Raw genomic sequence first — 18,334 nt, 5'->3', positions numbered from 1 at the left:
GCCCTGGGTGCATTAGGATCCAGGCCCAGGAGAACCCCTGTATAACAGCTAGCACCGGCGGTGAGCACCCCTCTGAGCACCACACATGCCTTGGAACCAGCAGTACTGAAGGCTAAGGACAAGTCCCGACATGAGAGCAGAAGACACACTCATGGGCATAAGAGCAGGTCCCTGCAGTGGACTGCTCCCAAGTGTAGCGTTTCCTCCCCGAGCTGATCCGGGTTGGATTAGACGTTGCTCACAGAATCAGCTGCACTGGATTCCCCAGGTGGAAGGTAAGGCCAGGCGCAAATGGGATCCGATGGGATCTCATCACACAACCAGAATGCTCACTGGTACATGCACCACCCACTTTGCTGCTGCCCACACGCCTGCCAGACAGGTTGGCCACCAGACACTTGCCAGGCCCCTTCAGCATCTCCATTGGTGCTCCATGGACCCCTGACTGCTCAGAGACATTCTTGACAGCAGAGGAGTTAATCCTCCCATCCCTGCAATGTCTCCTTCTCTCCAGCCCTCTGCTCACCTGCAACATCCATACTCCTAAGGATGAACCCCTTCTGCTGCTGATGGAGAAGCCCAACTCTCTGACTCATCACAGCCCTCTGGTACGAACAGTCTTCTGAATCTGAGGAGTTCTCAGAGCTGGGCCAGTCTTTTTCCTTGATGCAACACCAGAGTCTTGGATCCATGACCCGGACTGCCCTCCCCTCTGGCATATGACCCTCCAAAAGGGGCTCGGTACTGTGTCTGATGGACCCCTCTTTTTGGCTGATCCTGGGATCCCTACCACAAATAGCACACACTATATCAGGCGTCCTACTGACCGTCCACTAGCACCATTGGTGTATGAAGAAGAGGAGGATGTTGAGCTGGTGCTGCTAGCTCCACCGGTCCCGACTGGCGTATCCTCGTCACTAGATGAGGTGGTCATTCCTTTCCTGTGCTCTCTACCGGATGATCACCGACAATACAGGACTTGTTGCAGAGGGTAGCGGCAGACCTGGGAATCCCATTGGAGGAGATTCAGGACTCAGTGTTGACTCCTGGACATCCTCCAACCCCAAGGGTCATCCATGGTGGCCATCCTGGAACTTGTGTGGGCAGTCTGGCACATACCAGCCACATGTCGTCCACACTTATGTGGGTGAGGAGGAGATACTTTGTGCCAGCTAAGGGGGCAGATTTCTTATTCACCCATCCATTCCCCAGCTCGCTTGTTATCCAAGTGGCTGCAGAATGAGCAGGTCAGCAACGACAGAAGTCCACTCCTCCAGACAAAACATCTAAGAGACTGGACCTGCTGTGCAGGAAAGTCTATTCTTCTGCGGGCCTACAGTTTCACATTGCCAATTTCCAGGCTCTGCTAGCCAAGTATGACTTTAACAACTACAATAGGCTAGCAGAGTTCAAGGACAAGATCCCTCCAGAACACCAGGAGCAATTCCAGGCACTGATAGACGAAGGGAGATACCTGGAAGGTGAGCCTCCAGGCAGCAGTATTTTGATGTGTGCGGGATTGGGTGGGCAAAAAACCAGACTGTGGTCCTTTGCGGGAAAACACTAAATCTCCTGTCAGTTTGTCATAAATAGAATTTCAGCAATGTAAAGCAATTTTTTTTTTAAATAAAGGTTTTAATACTTAAATTTAAGTGAGGGATTGAAAGGGATTTGATGTCTATTATAACAGGAGTTAAAGTATTTTTTTACATGGTTTAAGCAAGATTTGTTCTTTTAGTGGTAAATACTATGTCTGAATTCCGTTTATATATACAAATAAATAAAATTAACCGATGGTGTGGGTTTTTTTTATAGTAGCATGGGGGAAATCTCTCTTTCAGGATTTACAAGATCTTAAGGTTTTTGCGGGTGGGAACAGGATAAAAATGCAAGAAACAATACCGGAGTGGGTATTGTGGGGTGGGATGGGAGCGGGATTAAAAAAATAGTCCCATGCAGGGCTTTACTTCAGCTCTCTTGAACAGAGTTGTTACTCATATTCATTCTCCCTAGTGTGTCAGGATCGACATAGACAATTTTCAATGGAGAAAGGAAAGTTATTTCCAGTAACTGGACTTCTCTAAGTATATAGATTCTGCAGATCCACACTCACTTGCTCTCCTTCCCCAACAAGGAATTTGAATGTTACTCTGAAAACTTGGGAAGGAACTATGAGGGTTGTTGGGGCCACAATTTCTTATATACTCTCAGTTCTAATGTTTGGATCAGGGAGGGGGATGGGTGTGACCTTGATGGGAACTGTTTTCCAGATGGTTCTGTATCCATGTGTCAAGGGTTGCTCAAGTCTCATGAGTGTGGATCTACAGAGGCAATATGCTTGAGCTTCAGTTACAGGTGAGTAACCTTCCTTTATCTTCCACTCTTTACAGCTATGAAGCTTATGACTGCTCTTGTGAATGTTGCCTTAAACCTGAGTATTCACCAGGATAATACACAGAGGCAGTATGAAGCTGAGAGAAACAAAATGATTGGTAAGAGAGCTAATGAAAGATTGGAGCTGCTGCTTCAAAAAAGGAAAGAGGTAAGTCAAAGAACCAAAGCTATTTTCCTAGTTATATCATTCACTCTCCTGAAAACATGTAAAAGAATATCTAATGCACAAGTTATTTCCTGAAAAAAATGTAGCCTTTTATAGTATTTATAATTTTGAAAATATGAGTGTGTTTTCTGTTTGTAGTGCAAATTTTCAAATTAGTCTATATTCAACCGCTTCTCCAGAAAGGGGAGCAAATCAATCAGGTACACCGAACAGATTTTGAAATTTAAATTATTCATGCTTTCTTGTGCTGTACTTGGGGAGAGAGTTTGGTTTTGTGGTTCAAGCACAATATTGGGAAGCAAGAGATGAGTTCCTTCAAAGAAGTTCTCTGTGTGCTCAAGCATATTACTTAGGGCTACATTGTCAAGTGTTAGGTTCACACACACAGCTAAGATTGTAAGCACTAGCTCTTCTGCACATCTAGAATGATGGCTATTTTCTAAGATTAATGTACGTGATGAGGCAGGCGGAAAATTAGTCCAGAATTGTGCATAGCATGCAGATTTCTGCTAATCATAGAACAATGAGATTTTGAAGCGAATTCTGTGCTCCATCCAACTGTATTGCCCGCTTCTCCCTTTCCCGAGCACAACTGTAGCTCAGAGAGTGACATTACTTCTTTTTGCATCTACTTTGAAAGAACACCAAACTAAGGGGATATTAGTCACTTGGTAAATGCCAGTCTGGTACTAGGTGAGAAAAAAGCATTATGGGGATGATGTAATTATCCAAAAATCAAGTATTAGATCCCAGGAAATTCAGAGTTAAGTTTGCACTTAAAAGAAATCAAAATATGATAATGTCCAGAAGTGCACAGATGAGTCACCCAAACAACTTTAACTGTACCCTGTTGTGATGCTATGGAAAAATTATATGATTATGATAAAGGCATTTTAGTATTTGTTGTCTTAGATTAGATAAAATTGATTAAAAAAACCCATTAGTTTTAAAATATCCCCCCCCCCCCCCGATGTCTCTACAATGCAGAGTTAAGTTGAATTAAGGTTGGTTGGGGGCCTTAACTGTGCATATATTTTGGATTTTTTTGAAGTGTAATCTTTAATCTGAATTTCATTAATTTATACTACTTGGGTTTGGGATAAATACAGCTTTCCTGTGATGTTTTTACCCCTTTTCATAGATTTGAAGGTCAGAAGGGACCATTATGATCATCTAGTCTGAGCTCCTATATAACATAGGCTATAGAAATTCTCCAAAATAATTCCTACAGCATATCTCAGAAAAACATCCAATCTTGATTTAAAAATTTTCTGTGATGGAGAATCTACTACTAATCTTGCGAAGTTCAATTGTTAATTACTCTCACTATTAAAAATTTGCTCCTTATTTCCTGTCAGATTTTGTCTAATTTCAATTTCCAGCCATTGGAGGATGATATACTTTTCTCTGCTAGACTGAAGAGCCCATTATTAAATATCTGTTCCTATGAAGATCCTTATAGGCTGTAATCAAGTCACCCCTTAAACTTCTCTTTGTTAAGTTAAATAGATTGAGCTCCTTGTGTCTATCGTTGTAAGGAACGTTTTCAAATCCTTTAATCATTCTTGTGGCTCTTCTCTTGAATTGTGGACACCAGAACTGGACACAGTATTCCAGCAATGGTCACACCAGTGCCAAAATAGAGGCAAAATAAACTGTCTAGTACTACTTGAGATTCCCCTGTTTATCCATCCAAGGATTACATTTGCTTTTTTGGCCACAGCATCTCACTGGGAGCTCTTATTCAGCTGATTATCTACCACAATCCCTATATCTTTTTCAGAGTCTCTGCTTCCCATGGTACAGTCCCCCATTGTGTAAGTATATGTAGTTGGGATTATTTTTTCCAGTATGCATAACATTTATAAGTGCAAAGCAGAATTTCATATGTCATTTTGTTGCCCAGTCACCCTGTTTTGTGAGATCCCTCTATAACTCTTCACGGTCAGCTTTGGACTTAACTATCTTAAATAATTATGTATCATCTGCAAACTCTTCTTTGCACTGTTCACTTCCTTTTTCCAGATCATTTATGAATATGTTGAACAACAAAGATCCCATTACAGATCGTTGGGAAACCTGGCTATTTATGTTTCTCCATTGAGAAAACTGACCATTTATTTCTCCCCTATTTTTCCTATCATTTATCCAGTTACTGATCCATGAGAAGAACTTCCCTCTTATACCATGACTACCTAGTTTCCTTAAGAGCCTATAGCTCTGTCAAAGGTTTTCTGAAAATCTGAATACACTGTATCCACTGTATCACCCTTATCCACGTTTTTGTTGACACCTTCAATGAACTCTAATAGATTGGTGATGCATCTTTTCCCTATACAAAAGCGGTGTTGACTCTTCCCCAACAAATTGTGTTTGTGTGTCTGATAATTCTGTTTTTACTATAGTTTCTATCATTTTGCCTGGTACTGAAATTACGTTCATCAGCCTGTAATTGCCTGTATCGCCTTTGGAACCCTTTAAAAAAAAAAAAGTGTTACATTAGCTCCCTTCCAGGTATCTGGTACAGTGGTTTGTTTCAGTGATAGGTTACATATTACAGTTAATAGCGCTGCAATTTTATATTTGAGTTCCTTCAGAACTCCTGGGTGAATACCATCTGGTCCTGGTGACTTCTTACTGTTTAGTTTATCAATTTGTTCTCCTCTTCTATTGACACATCAGTGTAGGACTGTACTTCAGATTTGTTGCCCAAAAAGAAGCAGTTTCAGCTTCTCTCTCCCGCCTTATCTTCTTGCCAGCTTGTCAGTTCTCACTGATGTCCTGGGCTATTCATTTAACCAGTCTACCCTTTTCTAAATCCAGGGTGCTCTAATATTTAGTATCCTCCTTTTTGGTCCTAGGCTTTAACATGGGGAAGAGTAAGCTGTTCTTAGTCTGACTGGAGCCAGGTAGGGTTATTTCCCTATAAACAGATTTCAAGGACTCTTATCTGTGTCATAATTTTACCTTTCCTTCTTGGTTCCTTTAACACAGTGGCTCTCAACCTTTCCAGACTACTGTATGCCTTTCAGGAATCTAATTTGTCTTGTGTACCCCCAAATTTCACCTCACTTAAAAACTACTTGCTTACAAAATCAGACATAAAAATACAAAAGTATCACAGCACACTGTTATTGAAAAATTGCTTACTTTCTCATTTTTATCTTATTATAAAATAAATCAATTGGAATATAAATATTGTACTTACATTTCAGTGTATAGTATACAGAGCAGTATAAAGTCAGTATGAAATTTTAGTTTGTACTGACTTTGCTAGTTCTTTTTAATGCAGAATTTCATATGCCGTTTTGTTGCCCAGTCACCCTGTTTGATGAGTTAATGTACTCCCTGGAAGACCTCTGCATACCCTTAGGGGTACGTGTACCTCTGGTTGAGAACCACTGCTTTAACAACCCCTTTTAATCTAGTTCCATATCAAACAATCCATGTTAAACAAATACATAGAGGGGCACACCATACTTCTAAGAAATAATACAGATATTTCCAAGTTTATCACACTGTTATTTAGATCATTCTGGGCAAAGAAAAGACCGACACAAATGTTAAATTTCTCAAAGGAACCATTTAAAAATGAAATGTAATTCATAAATTCATTAATGGATTTACTTGTAAATTCAGAGAAAATTCATTCTGGACCCAAATTTGGGGGAAACTCAACTTAGTCTTAACTGTGGAGCTGCAACTGTTGCCTCCATAATAGGTATACGAGAAATGGGTAACATTTTACCACTTCTGCAGGAATGATGACAGACCTGTCAAATACATGATGGCCACATGAGATGCATGACCCTTGGCAGACCTATAAGGTGCTAGTGTTTGTTGGTGAAGAGAATAGGGATCCGTTCAGGGTTTGTATGGACCACAAACCCCACTATGTATATTTCTAATAATTATTATTACCATTACTATTACCTGTCTCTTCTTAATAACTGGGATCCCCACCCACACAAGAGGATACTATGACATCATCTGGATTGAAGGTCCCAACTATAGGATCGTTTCCCTCTGCTCCAGCTTGATATTCTTTTTTCCTCGAGACTTTCATCCTCCTCAACAACACAGAGGTAGTCAGACTGAGGATGAGATTGTTCTACTGTGGCCCTGAAAGTCTCCTCGATATATACCTCTCCAGTTCAGCCACTCAGGTCTCAAGAGTCTATACTTGCTCTCTGAGGGGAATGAGCCAGGAACACAAAAGTGGCTCTTTAAATGCATTAGGAGCAAAAGAAAGACGAAGGAAAGTGTAGGTCCTCTACTTAGCAGGGAAGGAAAGCTAATAATTGATGTAATCAAGAAAGTCAGAGTGTTTAATGCCTATTTTGTTTTGGTCTTCACTAAAGAGGCGAATGCCAACTAGATACTCAACAGAATTAATATTAACGAGGGAAAATAGGGAAAGAACAGGCTAAAGAATATTTAGATAAGTTAGATGTATTCAAGTTGGTAGGGCCTGATGACATTCATCCTACGGTACTTGAGAAACTAGCTAAAGCAATCTTGGAACCATTAGTAATTATCTTTGAGAACTCCTGGAGGATGGATGAGGTCTCAGAAGAATGGAGAAGGGAAACTTAGTACCTTTCTTTAAAATGGAGAACAAAGAGGACCTGAGGAATTAGAGATCAGTCAGCCTAACTTTGATATCTGGAAATATACTGGAACAAAGTATTAATCAATTTGTAAGCACCTAGAGAATAATAGGGTTATAAAGAATAGCCAGCATGGATTTGTCAAGAACAAATCATGTGTAACTAACCTAATTTGACAGGGTTACTGCGGGGGAGCAATAGATGTGATATATCTTGATTTTAGTAATGCTTTGGACACAATCTCACATGACAGCCTCATGAGCAAACTAGGGAAATTCGGTCTAGATGAAATTGCTATTAGGTGGGTGCAAAATTGGTTGAAATACTGTGCTCAAAGAGTAGATATCAATGGTTCACTGTTAGACTGAGTGGGCATATCTAGTGGAGTCCCGGAGGGGTCAGTCCTGGGTCCAATACTATTGAATATTCTCATTAATGACTTGGATAATGAAGTGAAGAGAATGCCTATGAAATTTGCAGATGGCACCAATCTGGGAGGGATTGCAAGCACTTTGGAGGACAGGATTAGTATTCAAAATAACCTTGACAAATTGGAGAATTTGTCAGAATTCAGCAAGATGAAATTCAGTTGAGACAAAAGCCAAGTGCTACATTTAGGAAGAAAAAAATTAAATGCACAAGTACAAAATGGGAAATAACTGGTTAGATAGTAGTACTGCTGAGAAGGATCTGGGATTCCATTGGATCATCAATAGAACATGAGTGAACATTGTGATGTAACTGCAGAAAAGGTTAATATCATTCTGGAGCGTATTAACAGGAGTGTTGTGTAAGATATGGAAGTAATTGTCCTGCTCTACTTGGTACTGGTGAGGCCTCAGCTAGAGTACTGTGCCCAGTTCTGGGTGCCACACTTAAGGATAGATGTGGAGGAATTGGAGAGAATCCAGAAGATAGCAACAAAAATAAAACATTTAGAAAACCTGACCTATGAGGAAAGATTAAAAAAAAATGGTTATGTTTAATCTTGAGAAAAGAAGACCAAGGGGGAACCTGATAGTCTTCAAATGTATTAAGTGCTGTTAGAAAGAGAACAGTGATCAGTTATTCTCCATGTCACTGAAAGTATGGCAAAAAGTAATGTGCTTGCTCTGCAGCAAGGTTGATTTATGTTAGATATTAGGAAAATCTTTCTAGCTCTAAGGGTAGTGAAGCACTGGAATAGGCTTCCAAGGCAGGACATTTAAAAAAACAGGTTGGACAAATACCTGTCAGGGATGGCCTAGGTCTGGGGTTCCCAAACTTCATTGCACCGTGACCCTCTTCCAACAACAAATTTACTACATGACCCCAGGGGAAGGGTCGGAGCCTGAGCCCTCCTGCCCTGGGTCAGGGGAGAGGGGGCTGCAGCCCAAGTCCCGCTGCCCTGGGTGGGGGTGGAGATTGGGCTTCTGCTTCAGCCCTTGGTCCCAGCAAGTCTAATACTGGCTGTGGCAACCCCATTAAAATGGGGTCGCAGCCCCCTTTGGGGTCCCGACCCACAGTTTGAGAACTGCGGGTCTAGGTTTATTGGTGCTGCCACAGGACAGGGGTTTGGACTTAATTCCAGCCCTACGTTTCTGTGAATCTATGAATGGGCACATCCCACTTTTTAAAGTTTTCTGGGCTGTCTCCTGAGTTAGGAAGACAACACTGCACTGGTTTGCACTTGATTCATATTTGTAAGGTTCTCTTTACAACCAAAAGGACTGGAAACTTAAGTCAAAATTTTCAAGCCTGGGTGCCTAAAATTAAGGACTTCAGTCTAAATTTAGGAACCTAAATAAGTGTCCTGATATCAAAAGTCACCCAACATCTTTAGCCCAAATTGACTTCAGAGGTGCTCAGCATCTCTGAAAATTGGGCCACTTTAATTTGGGTCTAGCTTTAGGCAACCAGGTTTTTAAATGTGGGTTCTAATTCTTACATATGAATATGTAGATTCTGGATCACATTTCTGCAGCATCAGGTAGATTCTGCATACAGAGTATACAAAGCTCTGAAAACATCTCTGCCGAATAGCCCCCTTCTATCTTGATGCTTCTGCACCAATGAGATGGTCAGTGAGCTCCTGCTAATCCTTATTGCTGTGTTCTGCCCCTGCCAGGCTTGTTGGCTTCTCTCTCTTGTCCCTCGACTTGCGCTCTTGTGATCCATTAGGCAAAATTTTAGTGGCTAAAGGAACAGCCAATGGTCATTTGAATGTCTGTTCACAAAGCACATTGTGCTTTAAAGATTCTTGAGAGGAGCCAGAGGCAGTAGGGCACACCAGCATGCCCAAATGATTGACAGATATTCAAAACATGGGTGCCAGTTTGGCAGGCTACTTGGGGATCACAGAATATCGGGGTTGGAAGGGACCTCAGGAGGTCATCTAGTCCAACCCCCTGCTCAAAGCAGGACCAATCCCCAACTGAATCATCCCAGCCAGGGCTTTGTCAAGCCTGATCTTAAAAACCTCTAAGAAAGGAGATTCCACCACCTCACTAGGTAACCCATTCCAGTGCTTCACAACCCTCCTAGTAAAAAGTTTTTCCTAATATCCAACCTAAACCTCCCCAACTGCAACTTGAGACTGTTGTGTTGCTATGCCCACACCTGCCAGAGTAGCATGTTCTGATAGATCATTAAGATGCAGATTCACCCTGCACATAGAAAATCAGCCACTACAGAGTTGGACATGCTACCAACAAGCCTGATAGCATTGCCTTATCTGTTTTGGTGATGGTCCCAAAAGATAGCAAAAAGAAGGTTAAGTTCCTCACTGAGGAACTATTGGTGCAGAAACCAAGGCTTGTAGAGATTTGCTCTGTAAGATGAACACTGATCAGAAAAAAATAACTGACATTGTCAGTGCTATGGATGGGCCCCGGAGGATTATGAGATCAAGGATGACGGAGAGACCTGCATGTACATTCCAAGGACAAATTGACCATAAAGAGTTGTGAAGGGCCATCTAGCTACATTGAGGGAGAACAGCAGATAACTCAGTAGGTGGCCTAGACCATCATCATAAACTCATGCAGAAGATTGCTGGTCTGGACACATTAGCAATGAGCAACTAGTGACAACATTAGCAGAAATAAACAGATATTTTTTAGTGCATCACTGACTGGCCTTGTGACCAAAACAAAAAGATTAGAGTCTTCTTTGATGTCCTGTTGGTGTCCCAATGTCTGTGATTGCCAGTTCATTTCTGATTGCCCAAGTGATCTTTATTGCTTGTTTGGTTTTCGTGTGTTGGCAGCTTCTGACAGCCCACAACTTGCTATCTTACTAGACTCTTTAGCTAGCTGAGGCGTCAGATGGATGGAGATTCTTACCTGGCCAACGCTTCCTCTGGGGGAATTATCCAGGGGGTGGAGACTGATCTGGTAATTTATAAGTAGATTCTGTATTTCCTCCTGGATATGAAAGAGGAACACCCAGAACTGGGCCAAGAGAGATGGCAGGCACAAGGGAGATGCTTTCTTTTACTCATGCCAGTGTCATGGCTGATGGTGCGGAAGCACTAACAGTGGAAGATAATTTACAAATCTCAAGGCAATCATTTTCATCAACAGTTGGCTCAGAACATAGTCTCTCAGCAGCGCTTAACCATGTTGAGATGGCAGAGACCAACATGTCGACTCACAGACATCCCATCTCAGTGACTCAGCACCAACAGCACTAGTTGTGGAAGGGGCCAGTGCCCTGCTGTTCTTCCAGTTACTACTGCCGCTCAACACAGTGGCCAGCGATTGTGGGTCCATTCTCAGCTAATCTCAGAGCCACTGTGGAAAACACTGAGGGAAAACAAAGGGAATGAATCCTCCACTGTGTCCCGTGACCTACCCCATTGAATCTTGTATATTGCAGCTCATTTTCCCATTTGAACTGAATGTCTGTGTATTGCGTAGTCTTCTTTTTCTGTACTCATAAGAGGGGCCATCCTGGGTCAGACCAAAAGTCCATCTAGCTCAGTATCCTTTCTTAAGACAGTGGCCAATGCCAGGTGTCCCAGAGGAAATGAACAGAACAGGTAATCATCAAGTGATCCATCCCTTGTCGCCCATTCCCAGTTCCTGGCAAACAGAGGCTAGGGTCACCATCCCTGCCCATCCTGGCTAATAGCCATTGATGGACCTATCCTCCATGAATTTATCTAGTTATTTTTTGATTCCTGTTATAGTCTTGGCCTTCAAAACATCCCCTGGAAAAGAGTTCCACAGGTTGACAGCTAATTTAGACCTCATCATTTTATATGTTTAGTTGGGATTATGTTTTCCATTACTTTGCATTTATCAACATTAAATTTCATCTGCCATTTTGTTGCTCAGTCACCCAGTTTTGTGAGATTCCTTTGTAACTCTTCACAGTCTGCTTTGGACTTAAGTATCATGAGTAGTTTTGTATCATCTGCAAATTTTGCCACTTCACTGTTTACCCCTTTTTCCAGATAATTTATGAATATGTTGAACTGTACTGGTCCCAGTACAGACCTCTGGGGGACACCACTATTTACCTCTCTCCATTCTGAAAACTGACGATTTATTCCTACCCTATGTTACTGCCTCCCCCATATTATTTATAAACTTAACTCTTGCATCCTTGTCTTTTCTTTGATACTGTCATGGGGTCCACTTACTGTTGATCGTGCCTCTTCCTGGCCGTCCTGGGGATTAGCTCTGCCAGATGCTGCCTTCTTCTGGCAGTGTCCACACTCGTTGTCCTTTCTCACTCCCAAGCCCATCTCCCTCTGAGAACCGCAGTCTCCTCTTCATGACTCAGCATTCCGTCCAGGTTAGTACATAGTTCCGCCTTGCATGCCCCACAAAGTATTTCTGAAACAAATTTTCCCAGCCAGTCCACTGTCCTTTGCCTGGTCTATGCCATGTGCTCAGGGGCTGGTAAGGGAACCAGGGCTCGCCTTCTACTCTGGCTTCCAGCTCAGGGGCCCTCCAGTCAGCAGCTAAGACCTGCATTGTCCTATCTTGCTGCTTTCCCCCTGGGCCTTTTCTACCTTTCTGGTTCCCCCTGTTTTGCCCGCCTCCCAATTCCCTTCTCCCAGGGAGTTACTGCAGCCTATTTCCCTGCAGCCCCCTTCTGCTTTCAGGGCTTTATACAGGTCCCTCCTGTTCCTGTCTAGCTGAGCCTCTCTATCTAATCAATTCCCTGTGCCCTGGCTCCTCCTTCAGGTGCAGCCTGGGCAGTTAGATAGGCACAATAACCCCTTCCAGTCTTGTGTGGGGTGGACACCCCATCACAGATACTTACCTCATTTCTGCATAAATTAACAGTTCATTTCAGAATTCCTCCTTGGGTTCCAGTTCTTCCTTAGGCCTGGTCTACACTAAGAAGGGGGTTCGAATTAGGGTACGCAAATTCAGCTACGTGAATAGCGTAGCAGAATTCGAAGTACCCTAATTCGAACAACTCACCCGTCCAGACGCGGCGGGGTCGAACTCCGCGGCTCCCCCGTCGACTCCGCCAACTCCTTCTGCCGAGGTGGAGTACCGGAGTCGACCGCGGCGCTTCCGGAGTTCGAACTATCGCGTCTAGATCAGACGCGATAGTTCGAACTCCAAAAAGTCGAACTCTCCGCGTCGAACCGGCAGGTAAGTGTAGACGTACCCTTAGAGTGGACAAGGCTCTGTGCCCATCTTTATCCTCATTGTCCTTCTCTTCTTCTGCCTCATCTAGGATGACTCCAGCCATAAGTGTCTGTTCATGTGGCTGTCTGTCTGGGGCTTGTGCCTCAATTGCTGCTGCTTTCATATAGGATATGAGGTCAGCAAAGGCAGTACTGATTAAAAACTAGCTCAGCCTATGCCCTTGTGGTTTCATGTGCTTAATCCTCTAATTTGTCTCTCTAAATTGGCTTGAGTCCGAAAATACTGTGTTGCCTGTTCTTGAAGCCACGCCCGCAATCCTGTCCTTTTGAGTATACTCATCCTTTTGCATTGTACAGGGACTGTATGTGCCCCACTGTCCCTTTTGCACTTATCCCTGTGGAATAAACGTGTCTATGGGGATTTGTGTGTGCAATTTTTTGAAAATTTAGCCCTTCATAGAATCCTAGAATATCAAGGGTGGAAGGGACCTCAGGAGATCATCTAGTCCAACCCCCTGCTCAAAGCAGGACCAATCCCCAACTAAATCAACTCCTTAACTTCTGGGTACCTCAGTTTTTTCCATGTGTTAAGTGGTGTATAATGCTTCCTCTCCTCTCAGAGAAGTAGGGCTGCCAACCCTCTGGGATTGTCCAGGATTAATTTAATTAATTTAATTTAATTTAATTAAAGATTGTCATGTGATGAAACCTCCGGGAATACCTCCAACCAAAATTGGCAACCCTAAAGTGTGAGGCATAACTATTTGTTTTTACAAATTGCATTGAGATCTTCACATGGAAGGTATTATAGAAATGCTGAGTATTATAAATGAAATCACTTGTTGAAATTATCTGGTCTGTGCTATGCAGGAGGTCAGACTAAATTATCATAATGTTCTCTTCTGGCCTTCATATGTTGAATCTATGGGGAAAAAATATTATATATCTGTGCAATCTGTACTTGCAATCCTATATTGTGGCTTTGTACTGAGGACGTGAAATATTTTCATTCCTGCACTTTGTAGTGTTATACTTTGATATTAAGAAATGCTGTGAATGATAAAAAGGAAGAATTAATGCCCTCCTTGATGGATCAATTATGGTTTTGTGTGGTAAAGGCAGTTGTGCCTTGAAAAAAGATTATGTAAAATGGACACCTTCTTTCTCAACAGATCTGTTCTTTTCGTGTAATCTGAGTCATATTTACTTAATGTAGTGACAAAAGTAGGGTTCTACTGTTTTTTCCTGTTATACCTGGTCTACATACAGTTTTTGTATTGGTGTAGTTATAGCAATTGGGGGATGATTTTTTAGTTGTGGTTATACAGGAACAATCCAGAGTGGATGCAGTTATACTGGTATAAATGTGCTTATTCCCTTTTCCATATGGGAATAAGATGTATTGATATAAACATATTTATACCATTATAACTGTGTTGACATTTGGGAGGTTTTATCTATAGTTATGTATGAAGACAAGCCCTAAGTCATGCAAAACCAACACAGGTGAAACTGAGTGAGCTGGATTCTATTCACTTTTACACATGATCAGTAGAATTACTTACTAATTTCTAGTTAGTTGCACCTGTAAATCCCAATTGGAAACACGAGAGTTATACAGGTGTAAGTGGAAGACATAATTTGTCAGTAGATTTCATAGTAGTAGTGGTGACATGCAGGATGTCAATAATTCATTTGAACTCTTCCCCAGGATGAGTTTTCACAACAGGAACTCAGAAAAGAAATTATTTTACTTGTAAAATCAGCATATTTGATACAGAAATCAATCAGGGAGAATAAATGTGAATCCCCATTATGCCATTTTTTTAGAGGGTCTGTTTTTACAGTAGATCTTCACTTTAGGGCACAAGACTGGATATCAGGGGACTAGCCCCAACTTTAAGCACCTAGGTACCAATTCTAGAAAGTTTCCCTACTCAGTGAAGCAGTTAAGCTTATGCTTAACATTAAGCATGTGCATTGAAGTCAATGGAAGTTAAGCACATACTTAAAGCCAAGCAGATGCTTTAATGCTTTCCTGAATTGGGGCCAGAAGTTTGAAAAATTTACTGTTCTAAATTCATAATAGGCCTCGTAAGTGGCCTGATTTCCAGAGATGCTGAGCACCTGCAGATCCACTTACTTAAATGAAGATTGAAGGTGGTCAGCAGAATTGGGCACTTAATCTCTCCTTGCCTCAATTTCCTTTGCAAAGAAGGGGATCATACTTAGTCAAAGGGCTGCTTCTCAATCTAAATTCATTAATGTTTGTAGGATGTATTAACTTCCTTTCATGAAAGCACTATATATGTATAAAATGTTTTTATTTATGCCTATTGGGAGGAAGAGAAATGCTAATTATAATTTGAATGAAGCATACTTCTTAAAGCTAGTAGTATAATGTTTCAGGATGCCAGTACTATAAATTATCAGGATGCCAGTCTGAAATATTAGTGATCTTCTATTTCTTTTTTGCAGCTGCAAGAAAACCAAGATGAAATTGAAAATATGATGAACTCTATTTTTAAGGGTATATTTGTTCACAGATACCGGTAAGAGAATGAGCACTGTAGAAGACCTTATTTGCTAAATTTAATTAAAAATATGTTGATTTTTGTGGTGTAACATTCTAGGTCCCTCCAAAACAAAACTAAAACCATTATAATCTTTGAGATTAAGGAAGAGAATTTAGGTGTCTCCGTTTTTACACAAATAAATAGTATACCCAGACAGCCTTAATTTGGTCCTAAGTAACACCATAGGGGATTAAAAAAAATGAAAAAAGTGAATTCAGTGTTAAAATGCAGTTTCAGCTAAGGTGGGACCACAAAGACTGAAATGCCTTAATAATAATAACCGTATGGTTATTTTATATTGTACAGCGCAAAAAAGTTAATTGGGTGCCTTCACTGTACATTTACATGCCTTAACATTGTGGATGTCTTTTAAGGTTAATCTTAACTCTGAATTTCCTGGATTTGTAATTCTTATTTTAGCTACAATTACAACCATTATTATAGTGGTTTTTGTCCTTAAATTACTGATGTGTACTCTCCATCTTAATTCCAATTCAACAGTGTTTTTACTTGGGAATTCTGGGGGCTTTAAATTATTTTTAGAGCCAGATAAGCCAGCAGGTTCTGGCAGTTTTGTGCTACTTTGGAGCAGTGCAAATCTATCAAGTTACAATGGCCAGTTAAAAATGGATTTATGGCTGCTTATGGTGAATTTGTTCCTTATTTTACAACTGATTGCTTGGTTTATTTATGTAAGTCAAGATAATATTTTAACATTGTAATTAATTGTTAAAAAAAAATGTAAACTTGCCAAGTAAGCTTCCAGGATATGAAACTGTGGAATTTAACTGTTTTAGTCATAAAGAAACATATGTTGTTCAACTTTAACATTTTGGTTGTCTATGAAAGCCTTGAGACAGATTGGGCAAAAAGGGAACAGTGGGTGGGTGAGAGTGGGGCTGTTTGGGGGTATGTGAACAGAAATATGTGGGAATGATAGGAAATTGATTGGAGATGACAAGGGGAAGGGGAATCAGGTTTCTACACGGGTAAGGCGGACAGAGGAATTTAGTGGTAATGTTGGAATAGAGGGAGACGACCAGACATGTGCATGGGTCTTTTGGAGGATGGGTTATGTGCAGAGGGGCCTGGGTTAGGGAGAGCAATGCTGTGAACTGGGCAGGTGTCTGAGGTGGGCCCTCAGGCCTTCGATGTCAAGGCATGATGCTTGAAAGACTGCTCATGGCAATGTTGCCTCAGCTTGACTGAGGGATTTCTGCTGGGGAAGCTAAGGCAGGAACGTAGAGGGAGCCCTTAAAAGACAGAGGCACTGGGACTCAGGGTCTGGGATCCCCCCACCTCTTTGAATAGCACCGATTTCCCTAATATAGCCCTCTTCTCTGCAAACAACCCTTTTGCCCCTAGGCTTTATGCACAACCTTGCTTCCTTTTGCCCCGCACATCCACATTCTGCCCCTGTCTCCCACATAGCCTCATTTACTATCTGCTTGGTTCTTTCAACACTAGAAAGCAGCACTATGAAAAACAGGAGAGTGGCCAAGTGCTTGGAGGGCAGGGATGTGTGAATAAAGATGTCAAGAGGCACTAGGGAAAGGTCAGCAGGTCTCTGAGATGTTGGGAAGTAGAGAAGAGGATGTCCAGGGTCGTGGGCTAAGTAGGGATCTGAGCATGATATTACATTCAAAGGATTTGAGGGGTTTTTTTGCATTTGTGTTGTGATGGAAATAGGGTGGCTACCCTGCTTCTGTGCTTACCTGTCAGGTTCCGGGATTGTGATTTGTCAAGTAGTCTACAGTGAAAGATATGAGCTGGCACTGAGTCTGTGGCGTCATATAGCCAGGTTTGATGGTGCAGACTAGAACATGGATCTCTTATTGCTAACCAGATTATGAATGACAGAAGTCCTCTGCCCACTGACATTGAACTGCATAAGCTGGAGCTCCTGGGGCTCGATTGTGCTCTGACCTCACTGTAAAGACATTAGAGTTATACAACTGAAGTGGGCATAACTCTAACTCTAAAACTGGTCTGAGAGCAGAATCAGACTGTGTTGGTATGTGCCTTTGCATTAGCTCTAAATGAGAACTCCAGATCCATCTATGAGTAGGAAGGCAAGCTGATGTGTAATGTATTTAAGTGTTGGTCTACTACTGAACTAGATGCCTTGGATGGGAGAGGTTTGCTTGACACTCCCCAGCATTATGTTGGTGTTATGATGTGGGAGGAGTCAGAGCTTGCAAATCATCTCCTTTTAGTGCAGAAAGAGGTCATAGAGGTACTTTAGGTTTTGAATTACATAACTAACATGAAGATGGGGGCTCTTGGTCTTGTCACCAAACAGAGGGAAGAAAAAGCTCTTCTTTCTGCTAGTAGCAGTTTTGAGGGATTTTGCAGCCCTCCCCTTCACCCACGCATTGTGGTAGCATAGCCTGTAAAAAAACAAAAAAATTCCATACTCCATTGCAGTGTTTCCCAAACTTGGGATGCTGCTTGTGTAGGGAAAGCCACTGGTGGGCCGGGCCGATTTGTTTACCTGCCCCGTCCGCAGGTTCAGCCGATCACGGCTCCCACTGGCCGCGGTTCGCTGCTCCAGGCCAATGGGGGCTGCGGGAAGCGACGGCCAATATGTCCCTCGGCCCGCGCCGCTTATATCAAAAATAAATATTAAGTGAGCCCTGTACAGTTTGTATTCTGTGTTGTAACTGAAATCAGTATATTTGAAAATGTAGAAAACATCAAAAAATATTTAAATAAATGGTATTCTTGTTACTGTTTAACAGTGCGATTAATTGCGATTAATTTTTTTAATCGCTTGGCAGCCCTAAAAGAAACCTTTGTCCCTCTCCTTTGAGGGGTTTAGATTGCACTCCACAAGGACCACGCTGGCTTCTGTGAGCTGCCTTAAACATACCCCAATGTTAGAGATCTGTGGAGCAGCCACTTTGTTTTTATACATTTACAAAACACTATTCCCTATGTCTGGCATCCACATTGGATGCTTAGTTTGGTACGGCAATATTACAATTGTTATTTA

General features: G+C 41.9%; 1 protein-coding gene across 4 annotated transcripts in view; it reads left to right on the top strand.

The window, feature by feature from the left end:
* The window catches only part of STAG1 (stromal antigen 1), a 349,145-nt gene that overhangs the window by 173,504 nt on the left and 157,307 nt on the right, over positions 1-18,334 (top strand). For all 4 annotated transcript variants that reach the window (XM_045030098.1, XM_045030097.1, XM_045030100.1 and 1 more), the window contains 2 exons: positions 2,391-2,542; positions 15,242-15,315. In XM_045030098.1, the coding sequence (XP_044886033.1) occupies positions 2,391-2,542; positions 15,242-15,315 (226 nt within the window). The remainder of the gene's footprint in view (positions 1-2,390; positions 2,543-15,241; positions 15,316-18,334) is intronic.

This window comes from Mauremys mutica, chromosome 9 (assembly GCF_020497125.1).
Source record: "Mauremys mutica isolate MM-2020 ecotype Southern chromosome 9, ASM2049712v1, whole genome shotgun sequence".
Lineage (NCBI taxonomy): Eukaryota > Metazoa > Chordata > Testudines > Geoemydidae > Mauremys > Mauremys mutica.
Note: the sequence above shows the minus strand (reverse complement) of the source record. Positions and strands in the feature narration are given on the sequence as shown.